This window comes from Triticum aestivum, chromosome 1B (assembly GCF_018294505.1).
Source record: "Triticum aestivum cultivar Chinese Spring chromosome 1B, IWGSC CS RefSeq v2.1, whole genome shotgun sequence".
In the NCBI taxonomy this organism is placed as follows: domain Eukaryota; kingdom Viridiplantae; phylum Streptophyta; class Magnoliopsida; order Poales; family Poaceae; genus Triticum; species Triticum aestivum.
The window spans coordinates 316,444,099-316,462,266 of NC_057795.1; the positions used below are offsets into that span (position 1 = coordinate 316,444,099).

At 47.1% G+C, this 18,168-nt stretch overlaps 1 protein-coding gene across 6 annotated transcripts; it reads left to right on the forward strand.

Annotated features, from left to right (window-relative positions):
- The first annotated feature begins 642 nt into the window (after positions 1-642).
- Positions 643-17,362, forward strand: LOC123121489 (uncharacterized). Of its 6 annotated transcripts, none has more exons than XM_044541489.1 (34): positions 643-928; positions 1,934-2,425; positions 2,546-2,680; positions 2,769-2,915; positions 3,232-3,378; positions 3,668-3,820; positions 3,915-4,047; positions 4,188-4,284; positions 4,619-4,739; positions 5,338-5,521; positions 5,593-5,711; positions 5,797-5,894; positions 5,977-6,064; positions 6,170-6,332; positions 6,423-6,471; positions 6,550-6,631; positions 6,707-6,790; positions 6,856-6,933; positions 7,049-7,108; positions 7,258-7,353; positions 7,455-7,550; positions 7,673-7,838; positions 7,917-8,023; positions 8,106-8,194; positions 8,296-8,383; positions 8,498-8,579; positions 8,667-8,715; positions 8,808-8,889; positions 8,956-9,036; positions 9,112-9,177; positions 15,133-16,047; positions 16,138-16,295; positions 16,389-16,476; positions 16,892-17,362. In XM_044541489.1, exons 2-33 carry the CDS (start codon positions 2,303-2,305, stop codon positions 16,447-16,449), a joined length of 4,197 nt encoding a protein of 1,398 aa, XP_044397424.1. In that variant the 5' UTR covers positions 643-928; positions 1,934-2,302; the 3' UTR covers positions 16,450-16,476; positions 16,892-17,362. The 6 variants fall into 6 exon arrangements, with proteins under 6 accessions (XP_044397424.1, XP_044397430.1, XP_044397437.1 ...); XM_044541495.1 differs by having other exon boundaries at positions 15,139-16,047; XM_044541502.1 differs by lacking the exon at positions 7,455-7,550.
- The last annotated feature ends 806 nt before the right edge of the window (positions 17,363-18,168 follow it).

Consider the following 18,168-nt stretch of genomic DNA (forward strand, 5'->3'; position numbering starts at 1 on the left):
ACTTCGTGCTCGTCATGTTGGGCGCGGCTCCGTAGTCACCGTCCACCACAGTCGCATGACACTCTAGTGTAACTTTGTGTGTTAAGTGCAAGTGCTAGCTCTTAATCATACCCTCTGTATGTAAACAAAAAACGTGTGAGTTGAGATAATGCAAACAGAAAGCATGTAGTTATGTGAGTCCAGATAATGCAAGACACCAAACAACATGTCAATACCCATTCCCTAAAAGCGAACCAACCTGTGGTTGGATGATTAGCGGGACAGTGGTATCCGCAGCCCAACAGGATTCAAATCTTGGTGCTCGCATTATTTCTGCATTTATTTCAGAAATTTTCGGCGATGGGCTTTTAGTGGGGGGAGACGTTCCCGTCGACGACGAGGCACCTACGATGATTTCGTAAATTTCAAGATGGCATGCCGGCTCAGTCTCTCGGTGGATGTGTTTATAGGGATGAGTGTATGGCGTATGTATGAGTGCTTGCGTATGTACTCATGTTAAAAAAATGGACTCCCTAATGCAAGAAGTTTAGATGCCGGACCAAATAATGTGCAGATGTTATTTTTTCTTGTTTTCCCTCGTGCAGGCGCAACCGAGACATATATGCGATGCACGCAAACGGAACTGCTCTACGCACGCAAAAGTGCAACCAAACCCGCCCCAAATGTTCCTCCCCCGTTACCCCCCACAAACCCTTACCCTTCCTCACCTCGCGTATACTCCTCTCGGCTGAAAGCGCGCCGCCGACGACGCCTGCCAGCACGCCGACGCGGACCCGGCGGCCCCTTCCTCCACCCTACGCGGACCCTGTTCGCCACGAGGGCCATCCCGGCGGCTCTGGTTTCCATCCTGCGCCCTCTCAGTTCCTACCGCCGCCGAAGCAGATCCTCCCGCAGGCCCCCTTCTCCGTCGCAACCGACATTCTCTCCGGTAAAAATTTCTTCCACTTCACCCCTCTCCATTTGTCCCCCTAGGTCAGGATGCAAGCGGGGCGGGTTGCGGTCATCCCGCATCCCGCACTCCAGCTCGCGAGCAGCTACCCGGGAGACGCGGGTTGCCGTACGCGGGCTGTCGCCACGCCGCTAGCCCGCAAGTAGCAAGGATACCATACGTTACGCTCTGTAAGAACTTAGTACATCAGGAAGGAAGAGTGGTGCTATACGGAGTTGCCCAAATAATAAGATTGGTTAGTCACCGGTATTTGCTAATTAGCGGAGGTAATCGTGTGCATGACGTGAATCATGACAAGGGTGTGCATCTTTCTGACGAATCTGTATGCATGCATTTGTGAGCAGTATGTATATTTCCATCTTCTAGCTGCACATATCACACGAGGAGTCCAGTATGGTTTCATTTCAGGAGATGGAACGTGCATGAGTTGGAGCATGCAGCAGGATCTTTTTCTTTTTTTGAGTTGCATGCAGCAGAATTTTTTAGAAACTCCAGCAAAGGCCGATGTTAGGCTTAAACGGCCAATCTCTCTGAATATAAATTGAGAGGACGCTGGCATATACTGACAGATATGGGCACATGCGGGCTTCATGGGACAGCCGTTAAATCCTAAGTTATGCAGTGTGCCGCTGGTGCCCACTTTGACTGTGTTTAGCGGGGTGGCCTTTGCGGACTGCCCGCGCCGGTTGCAACCTGACTCCCAAGGTTTCACTGTCGAGCATCTATGGTGATCTCACCATGCCTGCGGCCAAGAAGTCTTTGAAGAAAACCTTACTTTCTATTGTCATGTCCTAATTCATGACGGAGTTTATTTTGGCATGAACACTTGCATGCAAATGACTTTAATCCTCGCTCTTTTGGTAATTGGTTCAACTAGTTGTGAGCATGTAAAAGATTCTGAATTAGTAATCTATGGTAATGGCAATAAACTAATGATTAATTTCATTGGTGACGCTAGACTGATGGTATGTTGTTTTTTGATAGGGACCTGGCCCTTGGAGTATAGTAGGATTGGACGAGCCTTCACTGTTGTGGGATCCCGTTAGAGTTTATCGTCCCCGAGTGAACCACCATCCTCGTCTCTGCCTCCTCCAACCCCAGCTCCGTCACCTTCCTAGCCTGCAGTATCAACCATGAAACAGCGGCGGGGGTCCCTTGATATCCGCCAGATGTTCTTCAGCTATTTCAAATCAATTGCAAAATTCAAGGGGTGGCAGTCTAGTCCATTGATCCCCGTGGAAGACGCCACGTTACCACTAATTCACAGAGCTTTGGATCAGTTTAGGCATGCGTTCTTTGCGGACCCCCCACCAGACGAAGGCAGTGTATACTCCCTGAAGTGTATTCGCACCAATGGTAATCTGGAGGACTATACAGACACTTCACACCGTAGGTTCACTGAGATTCTTGGTACATGGTACTCAGGGGACGACAAGGAGAAAAAAATTTACTGATCTGCTCTCATATCTCGAAATAGTAAGTGCTTTCTGTTGTTCGAATATATATGATAGTTCAAACTAGCGAGTTTCTATATTGAGCTCCTTGGAATAAAATCAATGGGCCATTTTGTTTACCTAGTATTGATGTTGTATGCAGATGTGGAAATTAGATTGTAAGAGAATGTATGTCACATATTTTGGTGGTGATGAATATTCAGGTCCTGACACGGATTTCATGGATGTTGTGTTGTCCTTTGTGCCGGAAAGTAATGTTTCGGCAACCACTTCTAAGGTTCTTAGCTTTGCACTTTTACTTCATGGTTGTATATGTACATTACCAACCAGATTCACTTACAATCTTATGGTACTTCAATTAACAGGGAAGTTTTTGGAATGTTGATGACACTGGTCCATGTGGGCCATGTTCAGGAATTTATTATGATCTCATTGGAAACAGGAATCCTGATACTCCTGTAGTTCTGAATGACCCTACGCGTCCTCTGCTTTTGAATCTTGTATTTATTCAGGTTAGTTGGTAATGGTTATTAAGTGTTTTATGCATAAACGATGCTCTTGTTAAATCTCTTGACATACTGAATATGTTATTTTAATTTCTATATCGATAATTGCGCTTAAGTAAATTGTTGTTTATTATTTGTTACTTTGGCATCGTGTCTTCAAGCATGTTATTTTTCTTTATTGATGTTGACTGTTATTTTTCCGCCTAACATGCTGTGTTTCTTTATTACATGTTTTTTGTGATGCATACTGATATTTTTCATGGTTGTATATGTACATTACCAACCAGATTCACTTACAATCTTATGGTACTTCAATTAACAGGGAAGTTTTTGGAATGTTGATGACACTGGTCCATGTGGGCCATGTTCAGGAATTTATTATGATCTCATTGGAAACAGGAATCCTGATACTCCTGTAGTTCTGAATGACCCTACGCGTCCTCTGCTTTTGAATCTTGTATTTATTCAGGTTAGTTGGTAATGGTTATTAAGTGTTTTATGCATAAACGATGCTCTTGTTAAATCTCTTGACATACTGAATATGTTATTTTAATTTCTATATCGATAATTGCGCTTAAGTAAATTGTTGTTTATTATTTGTTACTTTGGCATCGTGTCTTCAAGCATGTTATTTTTCTTTATTGATGTTGACTGTTATTTTTCCGCCTAACATGCTGTGTTTCTTTATTACATGTTTTTTGTGATGCATACTGATATGCCCCCCCCCCCCCCCCCCCCCCCAAAAAAAATATTTTTAGTTTTGCAGGGAAGCAGATGGTGTTTTGAGACGGTTGCCAGTTGAACATGTAGTAACAGGGGTGGACTCTGAAGGCATGACCTCTGCCTGCCAGGGCCAAATCAGCCCTTATTGTACCGATGTGTATACACCAATACTTGATATCATCCATGATGTACGTTGCCACTTGTCACATTCAAACATCAAGTTCTTCTTATTGTTGTTGTCATGTATACAGGATATGATATGATGTGCATATGTGATTGCAGTGTGCAGGTGGAATCCTTCCATACAAAGCTTATGTTGGATCTGATGATACCGATGGAGTTGGTATGGCTTATCGAGTAACCGCTGATCACTTACGAATGATATATGCTGCTACTGCTAAAGATACACAGATCGGTAAGTGTTAATAAGTTGCATCAATATATGAGTTTCTTTTGTCGTTAATGCTTGTCAAAGAAGTTAAGGAATAAGCACACCTTGTGTAAATTGCAGTCCTGTAATGTGTTATGCTTCCTTAACATATTATATTTCTTTAGGAGAAAGGGGAAGAGAGTTTTTGCTCAAGATTATTGATGGACAAGCAGTTCGACTTGGTGTTGAGAAGCTGAAGATGTGCCAAGAAAATTATGCTAAGTAAGAATGCTATACTTTTTATGGTGTGCTTTGTTAGTGGAAGTGCCAAACTAATAGACACTTGCCTATTATGTTCAGAGAGTCAACATGACTTAGTTTACATCATTTGTGGGAGTATCATATCATTTGCTGTAGATTTCTTCTGATATGTATGACAAAGCAAAATCATGGTTCATCTGTAACTAGCTCTATAGTTAGCTTATGCTATCCAAATATTTGAGCTAATCATTACTTGCAGTGGTCCTCTACTTTGTCTAGGCCATAGGAAAAGAAATACCCTGTCATTTACTGCTTATGAATTCATACTCAGATTAAATTTTATTTTCTTGTTCAGACTTGTAGAGAGATCTATTAAAAAGACGGCTGTGTTGTTTTCTGAACCTGTGACCAGTGAAGAGAGTTTAAAACAAATAGTCAAAGATGAAGTTAGTATCTACAGGAATACTTTGGCCGAGGTAATATTGATTTCAACTTTCAAGATTATATTGGACTGAAACCCAGTTCTGCGAAATAGTGTATTGAACTGTGTTTAATGGTTGAATCTTGATCCTTTGCTCAGTGTAAAGGAGGGAGTGCATATTTCTCCCATCTTAGCATGCATTATTTACAGGGTAGCTATCTTTTTCTATGAAGGGGCCTTACTTCCAAATAGATATTTCTGTAATATTTTTTGCAGTACTGTTAGAGGAGGTAGATATGGAATGTTGGTGTTGTGCTAAAAGTTTGGCTAATGTTACAATGACAAGGAAACACATAAAATAGGAACCTATCTGATTTACGGTATTGGGTAATATGATTAGCATCCTTGCCTGATTATATACTTTGTAGCCTGTGGCATGGAGCTGTTTTAGATCAATACTCAAATATGACATTTAGAATAAACATGTTCTGTCATATGTTGGATTTGTATGTTATATGTTATCAGATGAAAAATCAGCTTACTTCTTTGTGCCTTACGATCATTGATGTATTGTTTTACTTTTGATTGTGGATGCTCATTGTATCAGTTATAAATTCTTTGCTAACTCAGCATGCACATTTCGGATTGAACAGCTGCAACCTCCTAATAAAAGAACCAAAAAGAAGAAAACAAAGGATCAGGCAGGAACAGATCAGGACAATGTAGAGCCCAGCCCTCCCACAACATGGTACAAGACGCGGGCGGTCACATTTTTTGATCGCGACACACACATTATCCACGAGGATAAGAAAAGAATATCCTCCCTTGTTGCCTTAAGTAAGTCAATGTAGCTTGATTTATAGTTTTTTTTGTTCTCTTTATTTACACTATTTTCTGTGCCACTGCAGCCAATGCTCTTCTGCTCCAGGGGAAGATAACTTTGGATCTGAATGTCACCGAGGTGTCGGAGGGTCAGCTGCTTCATCTTATCCAAAGCCGTCTTTTATGTGGCAATGTGAAGATGGAGGTTAGTAACTGTCATGTACATATATTCTTTCTTAAGAGTGGGCATAAGACTCATAGCCTCATGGTTGTTTTCCACTTAATTGCAGCTTCAAAATGAATTTGAACGTTCAGATTTTCAAAAACAAGTTCTAAATGTGTTGCCACATCTCCCAGGCGTTCTATACATGAATACGAAATCTGATAGGTAATTCTAATGTTTAATTTGCTAACTGTGAATAGTAGGTTGTATGCGCATATTTTAATGCTTAAGAATGTTGATATTGCAGCATTGATGGCTTTGTGAAATCCCCGGAATCCACATTGTTTGAATACATTGGAGTTTCTTTGTACCATGGGTGTTTGGTGGATCTACAAGTAAGCATTGTGGCATGGTTTTTCATATATTGCATATGTAGTTGCTGCAAGATTTTAGATCTTATTTGGGGGATTCATGTCTAATACTTTGATATTCATTATTAGGATGAAACCTTAGCCTTAAGCGTTCAGCAATCCTTAGATTTTGCTAAGCATAAGTCAGTTTCAGAACGAGAAACCATGGAATTAGGAGCTCATGAGGAGCAGAGTGATGACCTTGGAGAAGCTGAGGAAACCTTTGACTCGCCAGCTGCTGCTACTTGTGAATGTAAGTGTTGGTATAATTTTATGTCATAATTTTTTGTGTTAGTTACCTATGACCCTGATGAAACTTTATTCTTTGCTGGATATTTTTTAGTGACCAAAATCGCAAGTTCTCTTCGGAGCTCTGAGCTAACAGTACAGGGGTAATAAACTAGTTTACATATGTTTGTGTGATTTTTTTCACTAGGGAACTATGTTGAAGTAAGTTTACAATATTGCAGATTGAAATGCCTACGAACAGACCTAACTGAGAAGGAACCATGTGTCCTATTTTGGAATGGTGCCTTTATTACTACAACCCTGGTGAGAAGCTAATGATAGTAGTTTTTGATTATTTCAGCTGACTTTGTCCAATTATCCCATTTTAATCTTGTACAGGTGGAAGGAGAGTTGTATCTTTTGGTTAATGATACAAGTTTTTTAACCAAACACACCAATATTTTTTGGCTCTTGTTAAAAGAGGTACGCCCTTTTTGTCACTTTTTATCTGATTAAAATATACTAATCATCTTTTTAGCATGGTCCAGGTAAATCAAGGTGGATTGTATATGGACTACAATTTCTCACCTGTTGTTGATTCAAAAAATCTGAACATTTCAATTTTGGTAAGGAAAAATGTGATTCCATGCCCATGGAATTTCATATTGTTGGTTTATTTTAGTTAATCAATCTGTACAAATGTTTTGCTAACTCAAACTCATCCGCAATTTTGAGAGTCAGCCAATCACGAAAAAAGATAGAATGAGGGACAAGAAAAAGCACAACAAGACGAAACGTAAGGTGAATATCCCTGATTCATATTACTATTGAGAATTACTGCATTTTAGATTTTCTGATTTGTGCCTTTATATTTCTTTTACCAATGTTTTGTTAATCGTATAGAAAGTGGATACTCAGGGGAGAGTATATTGACTGTGGATGTATGTCAGGTTATGTGTGCAGAGCTAAAGCAGGATGCTGATGAAGAGGGTATGGAGTCACAACAAACGCAGGGTATAGAAGCTACAGCCGCAAGTACAGCAGTGGTAGGTTGATTTGATATTTCGTTTCATAGTGTATGTTTGCCATATTTGTTTATAATGTCTTCATATAAGGGGAGAGTATATTGACTGTGGATGTATGTCAGGTTATGTGTGCAGAGCTAAAACAGGATGCTGATGGAGAGTGTATGGAGTCACAACAAACACAGGGTATAGAAGCTACAGCTGCAAGTACAGCAGTGGTAGGTTGATTTGATATTTCGTTTCATAGTGTATGTTTGTCATATTTGTTTATAATAATGTCTTCATTATGAGTATATCTATACTTATGGCTATATAAGCGCCCCCCCCCCCCCTCCTACAGGACACCGGTGAAGCTTCGGAGGAATTAAAGAATATCCGTCAACCTCATATTCCATTGCCCAACACTTCTAAATCTTTTTATGTGACAAGGCAGATCAAGTTCCATGGCCGCCACATTCGTATTATCTGTCAGGAGTCAAACGGCCCATGCAGTTTGATTGCAATATGTAAGAGAATCACTTGAATTTTCTTTTGGTATTATTTACTCTTGATTTAGGATTTACTCTGGATTTAACGTTCCACAGGCAATGCACTCTTGCTTAAGGGTGATATAAGGCTTGAATCAAATGCTACCATGGTCCATGAGAAGGAACTGATTATGCTTCTTCTAGAATTTCTTGAGAACCGCAAGGTTTGCAACAACTTCAGCTTCTTTGGACTGATCATGAACTTCAGCTTTAGGTTTGTTTATTCTCATTTTGCATCCTGATCAGGGGGTGCCATGTTCAGAATTGCCGAGACAAATATTTGATATTCTGCAAAAGCTTTCGGTCCCCCTAGAAGTGAACGTTGTCTTCAATAGGTGATTGTGTTTGTATTTACAGATTTATCCTTTGACAGTTTGTGTTTGGGGGGGGGGGGGGGGGTTGGTCGGGTTTCTGATGTTTTTTTTTTATCTTGCAGAACTGATGGTTTCGTGGAAATGCCACAGATTTCGCTGTTTCGTGACCTTAATATTTCTCTATATCATGGCTGGCTTCTAGATCCAGATGTAAGCTTGTTTGTGGATATTGAATGTGCACTTGCACCAGCACGCGTAGTTATTTATGATATTTTGGAGCTTATTTAAGTGGATGAAGGCTAATACCATGGTATTGATCATTAGGATGCTGACTTTGCTGCGCTATCACCATATTCGTCGTATTATGCACTTTATGAGGCGTTCTTTGACCCTGAGTTTCAGAATGGTTAGTAATATTCTTCATTCACGAATTGTTTGCACATCAATTTTTTATACTTTTAATGTGAATTTTCCTATTTGTTCTTTTCTATAGTGGATCTGGCCAAAAAGTTCCTAAAAGGTCCTCAACTCACTTCCTATGGGTAAATTTCTTAGCTTTGACCGCTAGTGAAATTATTTATTCTATGCTATTGTGAATATATATATATTTAAGCACAATGCATTAATCATGTAGCTTGCGTTCCTTACGCAACGACCTGAAAGAGGAGGCCCCATGTGTACTTTTCTGGCAGAATCACTTCAGCGCTGTAATTAAGGTGAGAGATTAATGTTAGCAGTCTTAGTTCTATTCAGCTCGCTCCTGACCCTTTCCAATTGTGCAGATAAAAGAGGAACTATATGCCTTAGTTACTGATTCAGGTTATTTAGAAAGTTCTGTGGTTTGGGAAAGGTTATTAAGTGAGGTATGCTGAATATCCTTGTTCATCATTTCCTTGTGTGATGAAATGCACTTATAGTTCTTAATCATGGCTTCTTAGGCGGGCGGGGAACTTGTGGACTGCAACTTCATTCCAATTGTTCGAGCGCCACACATACCACCTTCCGTAAGTGTGACACTTAAAAACAATGTGATATTTCATTTTGTTGTAAGTGCATACTGATTGAAGGATGTTGCATTTCATTTGACTCTGTTCATCATCTTTGTAATTTGTTGAATTATACGAAACATTTTGTTTTTAGTCAAAAGTAGGCAAGCTTGTTTTCTTTTGAATTCACCCGTATTATATTTCTACCTGAGGAAACAGTTTGCACCCAATGCAACTGAAAGCTTATTTGTCACTCGCTTAGTTTATTTCTTTTCTCTCTTTCTTGCTTTCAATCCAGACTAATCTTTTATATGTTCTAACCAAATGACCCAAAGAAAAGTAACTTGCATCACTATATATTCCTGGTAGAACCCAGGGTCCTACCGGTCCTGCTCCTTAGGTTGTAGGGGAAGACCGGGGGTTGACGGGGGCGAGGGCGCGGCGGCCGGCGCATAGGCGCCGTCGCAAGATGGAAGGAGGGAGGCGGCTAGGGTTTAGGGTTCGGCTCCTCTGGGAGCCGGGCAATAGAATTCTTCTTATTGCTTAATCTCAAAAATAGTCTTACAGCTAGTATATATAACCACGATGCTAAAAAATAAGATAACTTGTGGGCCAAGCCCCTAACTAAACCTGCTCGGTGGGCCTCCTACGGGCATAAGCCTGCCCGGTCATAACATCTCTCCCCGCCTGCGCAAACAGCTCGTCCTCGAGCTGAAAGTCTGGGTAGTGTTGGCGGAACTCGTCATGCTGCTCCCAAGTGGCCTCCTCCTCCGGAAGTCCAGCCCACTGAATCAGCACGTACCACACCCCGCGACGGAGCTGGGCTTGCAACACCTTCTCCGGTCCCGTGCGTTCGTCGAAGGTCGGAGGGAGCGCGGGAGGGGCCGCAGGTGGCTCCCCACGGTAAGGCTTCAGCAGCCCCACATGTAAGATGTCGTGGATGCGGGCTCTGGCAGAAAGCTGAAGGCTGTAAGCCACCTGCCCGATGCGCTCCAAGACAACAAAGGGCCCGGCATAACGAGGGCCCAGCTTGCGCTTCACGCGTGGGTCCAGTGACTGCGTAGAGCGGTGAAGAAGACGCAGCCACACCCAATCACCCACCGCGAACTCCGCCTCGCGATGGTGGTCGTCGTAGTAGTGCTTGGCCAGCTGCTGGGCCTGAAGGAGGCGTTGCCGGACTTCAGCCAACATGTCGTCACGGCGCCGCATAAGCTCACCGGCCACCTCCGTCCGAGCCGTCGTCGGATCAACCGGAATGATGGGCGGTGGCGGCCGACCATAGACCACCTCAAAAGGAGTGGCGCGCAGGGCGGAGTGATAGGAGGTGTTGTAGCAGAACTCCGCCCATGAGAGCCAGTCCACCCAAGCGCGAGGACGATCACCTGTGACACAACGCAAATACATGGCAATCACCTTGTTGACAACCTCGGACTGGCCGTCCGTCTGAGGATGGAAGGCCGTGCTCAGGCGGAGTTTCACGCCCGCCAACCGGAAGAGATCGCGCCAGACATGTCCGGTGAACACCGGGTCCCGATCGCCGACGATCGAAGAGGGAAACCCGTGGAGATGAACGATACCGTCAAAGAAGGCGCGGGCCACGGAGGCAGCAGTGTAGGGATGACCGAGCGCAATGAAGTGAGCATACTTGGAGAAGCGGTCGACCACCGTGAGAATGACCGATTTGCCGCCCACCTTGGGGAGGCCCTCGATGAAGTCCATGGAGATATCCGCCCAGACCTGAGACGGCACCTCCAAGGGCTGGAGCAGACAAGCCGGCCATAGTGTCTACGTCTTGTTGCGTTGGCATGTCACACAAGACTGAACCCAGTCACGGACCAGGGCCCGATCACCAGGGATGATGTAGAAGTCGGCGCTGAGACGATGGAGAGTTTTCTGCACACCCTCATGGCCCACCGAGTGGGCCAGTAGCAACACCTGGTGATGGAGATCGTCATGCGCCGGCACGAAGACCTGGCGCCCATGGAGGAGCAGTCCGTCGGTGAAGCACCAAGGCTCCTCCAGCTCGCCCGCAGCCAGCTGCTGCTGAAGAAGTGCGTCGGCCACGGCCGCCGTTGCCCGGCGAATGTCGGTGAAGAGATCGAAGGTCGGCCCGGAGCGGATGCAGAACGCCGCCCCCTCGGAGTCGCCGACGGTGGTGTCGTGGTCGGCGTCGCGGCGAGACAGGGCGTCGGCCACGGTGTTAAGACGGCCGGGCGATACTCGATCGAGAAGTCGAAGCCGAAGAGCTTGCTGATCCACTGGTGTTGCGGCACGGTCGAGAGCCTCTGTTCCAACAAGAACTTGAGGCTGTAGTGGTCCGTGCGAATCCGGAAAGACCGACCCCACAGATAGGGCCGATGGTGCACCGCCTGCACCAAACCAATGAGCTCCCAGTCATACGCCGCGAGCTTAAGATGGCGCGGAGCGAAAGGCCTGCTGAAGAAAGCGAGAGGGCCATCGCCTTGATGAAGCACGGCGCCGAACCCCGCACCGGAGGCGTCACAGTCCACCACGAATGGGCGGTCAAAATCCGGCATCTGAAGAACGGGGCCCGTCGTGAGGGCCCCCTTGAGGGCCTCGAATGCCGCCGTCGCCTCATCGTCCCAAGCGAAGGCGTCGCGGCGCAACAAACGCGTGAGTGGCGACGCGATGAGGCCGAACTCTCGGATAAACTTTCGGTAGTATCCCACGAGGCCCAGAAAACCGCGAAGAGCCCGCGGTGAGTGCGGCGTCGGCCAGGCTGTGACGGCCGCCACCTTGTCGGCATCCATAGCAACCCCGTCGGCCGAGATGACGTGGCCGAGGTAGGCGACTGAAGGCGTCCCGAACGAGCACCTCGAGCGCTTAAGATGAAGATGGTGCGCCTGAAGCTCGTCGAAGACGATGGCGGCGTGCTGGAGGTGCTCTGCCCATGAGGACGTCGTTCATCAGAGCCTGGAAGGTCATCGGGGCGTTGGAGAGGCCAAAGGGCATCACCAAGAACTCGAAGTGGCCGTGATGAGTCCGAAACGCCGTCTTGGCGATGTCGTCCGGGTGCATGCGCACCTGGTGGTACCCTGACCGGAGATCGAGCTTGGTGAAGAAGCGCGCCCCATGTAGCTCATCCAGGAGCTCATCGACCACCAGAATAGGAAACTTGTCCTTGAGTGTGAGAGCATTAAGGGCGCGGTAGTCGATGCAGAAGCGCCACGTGCCGTCCGACTTGCGGATGAGGAGGACCGGCGCGGTGAACGGCGATGTGGAGATCCGGATGATGCCCGCGGCGAGCATGAGTGCGCACTGCCGCTCCAACTCGTCCTTCTGCAGCTGCGGATAGCGAAAAGCACGAACTGCCACCGGTGCCGAGCCCGGCAGGAGATGAATACGGTGGTCATAAACCCGGCCTGGCGGAAGGCCCTTCGGCTCGGTGAAGAGGTCGCCGTGCTGCTGCAGAAGGTGATCCAATAGTGGGTGCTCGGCCTCGGAGGTAGCCGTTGCCGGCTGAAGCTGCGGCGTCGCCGGTGAGGCGCACCCAACGCCTTCCCACCGGATGCGGCGGCCCAGCCGCCAGAAGGTCATTGTCAGAGCGTCGAAGTCCCAAAGGATGGGACCGAGGGTCTGCAGAAAGTCGACGCCAAGGATGAAGTCGAAACAGCCCAAGTCAATGCCCGCACATGTGATGGAGAAGTGTTCGTCGCCGATGGTGATGGGCACGTCCTGTGCGAGCCCATGACACCGGAGACGATCGCCGTTGGCCACCGTGACCCGAAGTTGCTCCCAGCCCGTCGGCTGAAGCGCTAAGCGACGCATGGTAGCCTCGGGCAGGAAGTTATGTGTGGAGCCTGTATCCACAAGGGCCACCAGGCGCTCGCCGTGGATCACCACCGGCAAAAGCATGGTCCGCTCGTCACGGATGCCAGCGAGCGCATGGGGAGGGACCACGAGTGCCGTCGCCGGGGGGTGCGGCCTCAGGAGCCGTTGGGGGCGGCAGTGCGTCGGCCCCGTCGGCCAGGGCGTCCTCCTTGATGTAGTCGGCCGTCTCCAAGTAGAAGAGGCGCGGGCAGACATGGCCCGGCGCATAGGGCTCATCGCAGTTGTAGCAGAGGCCTTGGCGCCGCCGCTCCATCTGCTCCGCCGGAGAGAGACGACGGAAGGGCCACGTCGCGGCCGGGGTGGTAGTCGCCGGAGCGGCCAGGGGTGGCCGGCCCGGCGTAGGGGGCTGCCGGGCGGCCTGTCGGCCTCCTCGAGCAAGGCTGCCGGCTGCATGGCCTGGGCGCGACATTCGAAGGCGCGGGCGTAATACATGGCCGTCTGGAGATCCTGAGGTCCAGGAAGCTCCACGTCCACGCGGATGTGATCCGGAAGTCCACCGACGAAGAGGTCGGCCCGCTGCTGCGCCGTCACGCCCGACGCGTGGCACGCCATGGCCTGGAAACGGTCGGCGAAGTCCTGCACCGTGGAGGTGAAGGGAAGGCGGCCGAGCTCCGCCAGACGGCTCCCGCAGATCGGAGGCCCAAAGCGAAGGAGGCAGAGCTCGCGGAAGCGCTCCCAAGGGGGCATGCCGCCCTCGTCCTGCTCGAGGGCGTAAGACCATGTCTGTGCCGCGCCGCGGAGGTTGTAAGAGGCGAGCCAGGTACGCTTTGATGCGAGGGTTCGCTGCCCGCGAAAGAACTGGTCGCATTGGTTGAGCCAGTTGAGGGGGTCCTCCGTGCCGTCATATGTGGCGAAGTCGATTTTCGCGAACCGCGGCGGTGTCTGGGTTGGAGCGCCGTGTCGAGCTGGCTTGAGGTGCGGAGCAGCGAGGCAGGTGGCGCCTGGTCGGAGTACTCCGAGTAGTGACCCGCGGAGCCGGATGGCCCGCTGAACTGCGGGAACGGGGTCGGCTGTTCTGGAGCCGTGGTGTAGACCGGTGATGGCGAAGACCCAGCCGCCCAAGTTGGTAGTGGCGACGGGGAGGGCGGGAACCGGACCTGATGGATCGGCAGGCCGGCCGGCGAGGACGCCCCTGAGCTGGGCAGAGGTGGCGCCGGTGGTTGTAGCGTCTGCTGTGGAGGGTTGGCGGGCGCGACGGGTGCTGCGGGGCCCGTAGTTGGCCACTGCGACCATAGAGGAGCCGCGGCTGGAGGCTGATGAAGATGCAGCGGCGGCGGTGGCGGGCCGCTGGGGTGCCCCGCCTGGAACAGCAGCAGCAGTGGCCCGCCGCATGCAGGCGCACCCTGGGACGGCCACGGCAGCGCGGGGTGGCCGTAGGCGGCGATCGGCGCAGCCGGCGGCGGTGCGTACGGCCCTGCCAGGTACAGGTGGAGTCCCTGGACGTCCGTCATGAGATCCCGCAACGTGCTGGTGACCTGTTCCGGCGTGAAGATGGCGGTCGTCGGCGGCGCGGAGGTGACTGGGGTCGGCGGCGTTGTGGAACCCGCGGTGGTGACCGGGACGGTGGTCATCGGGGCGGTGGTGACGATGGGCAGCGGCGGCGTGGGTGTTGATGAAGACATGATCGAACCCGAGTCTCTGGATACCAAATTGGTAGAACCCAGGGTCCTACCGGTCCTGCTCCTTAGGTTGTAGGGGAAGACCGGGGGTTGACGGGGGCGAGGGCGCGGCGGCCGGCACGCAGGCGTCGTCGCGAGATGGAAGGAGGGAGGCGGTGGCTGAGAGAGGGAGGCGGCTAGGGTTTAGGGTCCGGCTCCTCTGGGAGCCGGGCAATAGAATTCTTCTTATTGCTTAATCTCAAAAATAGTCTTACAACTAGTATATATAACCATGATGCTAAAAAACAAGATAACTTGTGGGCCAAGCCCCTAACTAAACCTGCCTGGTGGGCCTCCTACGGGCATAAGTCTGCCGGGTCATAGCAATTCAATTATTCATGTTGAAATTGCATCATACATTAGAAGATATGGGAGTTCTTAGAGTAGATGAACATCACTGCATTTCTTCAATTAGACTTTTTACTGCTTAGTGCTGAAACCATAATACCCGTTCTGTGTTTAGTTTCAGGATCTGCCTGGAACTAGCTCTTCTATGTCGGTTCACTCGTCTGGTCAACTGATTTCTGAGGTTTCTGATGGAAGAATTTCATTTATAAGACGGCGAACAGCAAATCTGTTCACCGATGACGACGACAACTATTTGGAATCACTTCAAAAATTTGCAGAATTGCCCAGAAATCAGTTTTCAGAAGCAAAAACCTTGTGTGCTAAAGGTACCTCATTGATTGTTGCGGATACATCCAAAATTGGCAGGATCATTGCAAGCGATCTTCTTCAGCAAATTGTGCAGGCCCATCAAGCTAAGTGTAGCTGGAATGGGAAATTTGATAGACGCAGCATTTATGTTAATGGTCGTTATCGTGCTAGGATTACAGCACAGTTTTGTGAGTACACTGATAACACCTTGCCAATTGCTTACATGACAAATGACTACACAGCTTATGTTGTGGAAGTGCTTTCTCTATTTGAACTAGAGAAGTTGGGATATCCCGCCTTTTTTCGCTTGCTGATTAACACACTTACAGAATCAGATCTAAGCACCATGTCACATTTTGATTTGGCATGCTTTTGGGATAGAATACAAAGCCACCTAGCTTTGAAGTTTTCGTCAGCCAGACAGGACTTCTATGGTGGCATCCAGAGGATCCGCCGAAATTCATCAAGGAGGGTCAGGTGGGCCTTAAGAAATCTGTTGAGGTCGGCACCATTGGCTGATGATGATGATTGGAGGGCGTTGACCTATGACGGAGGACAAGGACATCCTCTTCTCAGAAAAGTTTTGAGGTATAAAGGAAAGAATCATGAGCAGAAGGATGATGAGACTGAAGAGGACAAAAGGTTTGGGAAATATTTGAATACTCTTGATAGTGCTTCTGAATATGCGCGCAATGTGAATGAGCATGCAGAGGATGATGAGGTGAGGTTTGTCTTTTCTGTTTCTCTCAGATCTTAATGTCGTAACATTAAGTCTTGTTCATTTTTTCTTTTTGCAAAAAATGATTTGAAGGATGTCAAGGAAGATGCTGATGAGGAGGTGGAACCATTCTATGAACCAGTCGAATTACTTTCAGAATTGGATTTGCTGTACTCGCATTTTCTTCAAGAGCATCTCAGTGCGGTTCATGAACTCCTAGTAACCTCTGTTTCTGAGGAGTTATTTTTGTTGTGAGTTTTTTTTCTTCCAATAAACTGCTGTCTCAGTGTCTGAGCTTGAATCAAAATCAGAAAACATTAATCTGAAATGTCTAAATTTTGTAGGTTGGAAGAGCTGTTTGAATTGTATGAGAGACCGGAGGTTATTACAAACCGAGTGTCATGATGGTTTTCCGCATACGGAGTTCTGTAGGTACTGTAAAGACAAGTTCTATCCTATTTGCTATTTGAGTCTTTTGATGCTCAATAAACTGAAGCTAATTTGTGATAGCTGGATATTTGATTGTTGGTTAAATACTCTTTAATGAGGGTTAATTGATTCAGTAGCAGCAGCTACTTTTTTTAATTAAGTTTGCAGCTACATTAAAAGAATCTAAGGCTGTGGAGAAGTTACTGGTACTCCCTCCGATCCATATTACTTGTCACTCAAACGGATGTACGTAGACGTATTTCAGTGCGAGATACAGCCGTTTGAGCGGCAAGTAATATGGATCGGAGGGAGCAGTGTAACTTATTAATCCAAATCATCTCATGTTGAAATGTTCTAGACTAGGTTGTGCTTATCTTTACAAACTGCATCTCATGCATAACCTTATTATTCTTAACAGCCTCCCTCCTTTGGGATATCGTCGCAACTACAAGTTGAACTGGATGGATGGGTCGAATTGCGAGGTCTGAAGGTGTAACTCAAGCGCTCAAAGTATATTTGCATTTGCATCTTTCTTTCCTTTTTGTTTCTGTATTTGGTTATGAGCTCTTAGCGATGTTAGGAATTTATATAAAGGTTACAAACCAAGCTTGCCAAATTTTGGAATGTTTGAGAAGGCTGCAAATCAAGTTTATGTGTAATTTGTTACAAACCAAGTTTGCGAAGTTCTGGAATGTTTGAGAAGGCTGCAAATCTTGTGGTACAATCCCAGACTAAGATGTATTGCAGTCCCTTGATTGTGTAATCTGTATTCAGTAGCCATTCTGTCATACTCCTCTGTTTAATCTTCTGATTGTGGGATCGGAGTACATTGTACTGCACAATGTGTGTGCTGTACGGTAGCAATTGTCCTCTCTTTACTTTTATGATCGATTGAATACTTCCAGTTTAACCTTCTGTGCTCTGTATGCTAAATAATTCTTGTACTGAATGCACAGGTAAATCGTGTTACCCAAAATCGCATAGGCAAACTGTACATTTGTTAGACAAAATCTTGGTATAGTCATGGGAATGTATTTTCGTGGGATCTATATGGAATGGTGATTCTTTCGGCCTTGTTTGTTTGCATCATTTCCTAAAATGGTGACCTCATTATTAACAATACTCGCAATAGCTCATTGATTGTTGAGGAGGTATATTTTCAAAGGACGCATATCTACCGATGTGTTAACGGGGGCGTGGTTTGGTAATACTTAAATTTGGCAACTATTAGTGAATAAAATGATTTTTTTTCACTTCACAATCCTAAACAATGCGCTTAGAAGTCGCTACATAAAGATTTAATTTCATTTATGTGATTTGTTCTCTTCAAAGGTTATAACTTTTGTTCTAGCTTCATCAATTTACTCACCAAATAAAAAGCCATTTTAGAAATAATTCGCTTAGGAGTTAGCACATGGAGCGATTTGTTCTCTTCTAAGATTATAGCGTGCTTGCTTCATCTACGTTACCCATCAAATAAAAAGCCTGTTCAGGTAGGCTGTCTAATACCCTTGTAGCTTTGGGTAGCAGCAGTCCTGCTGGGTAGGCCCTCGTAGCAAAGCTGGCGGTCGCTCATCTCCGAATTCCAGAGGCGGTTCGGACTTGGCGACTTGCCGTAGATTGGCGTTATGCCGATTTCTTCCTCCCATGCTTCTTCCTATCAAATCTCTTCCCAGATTTGATTCCTGGTGGATC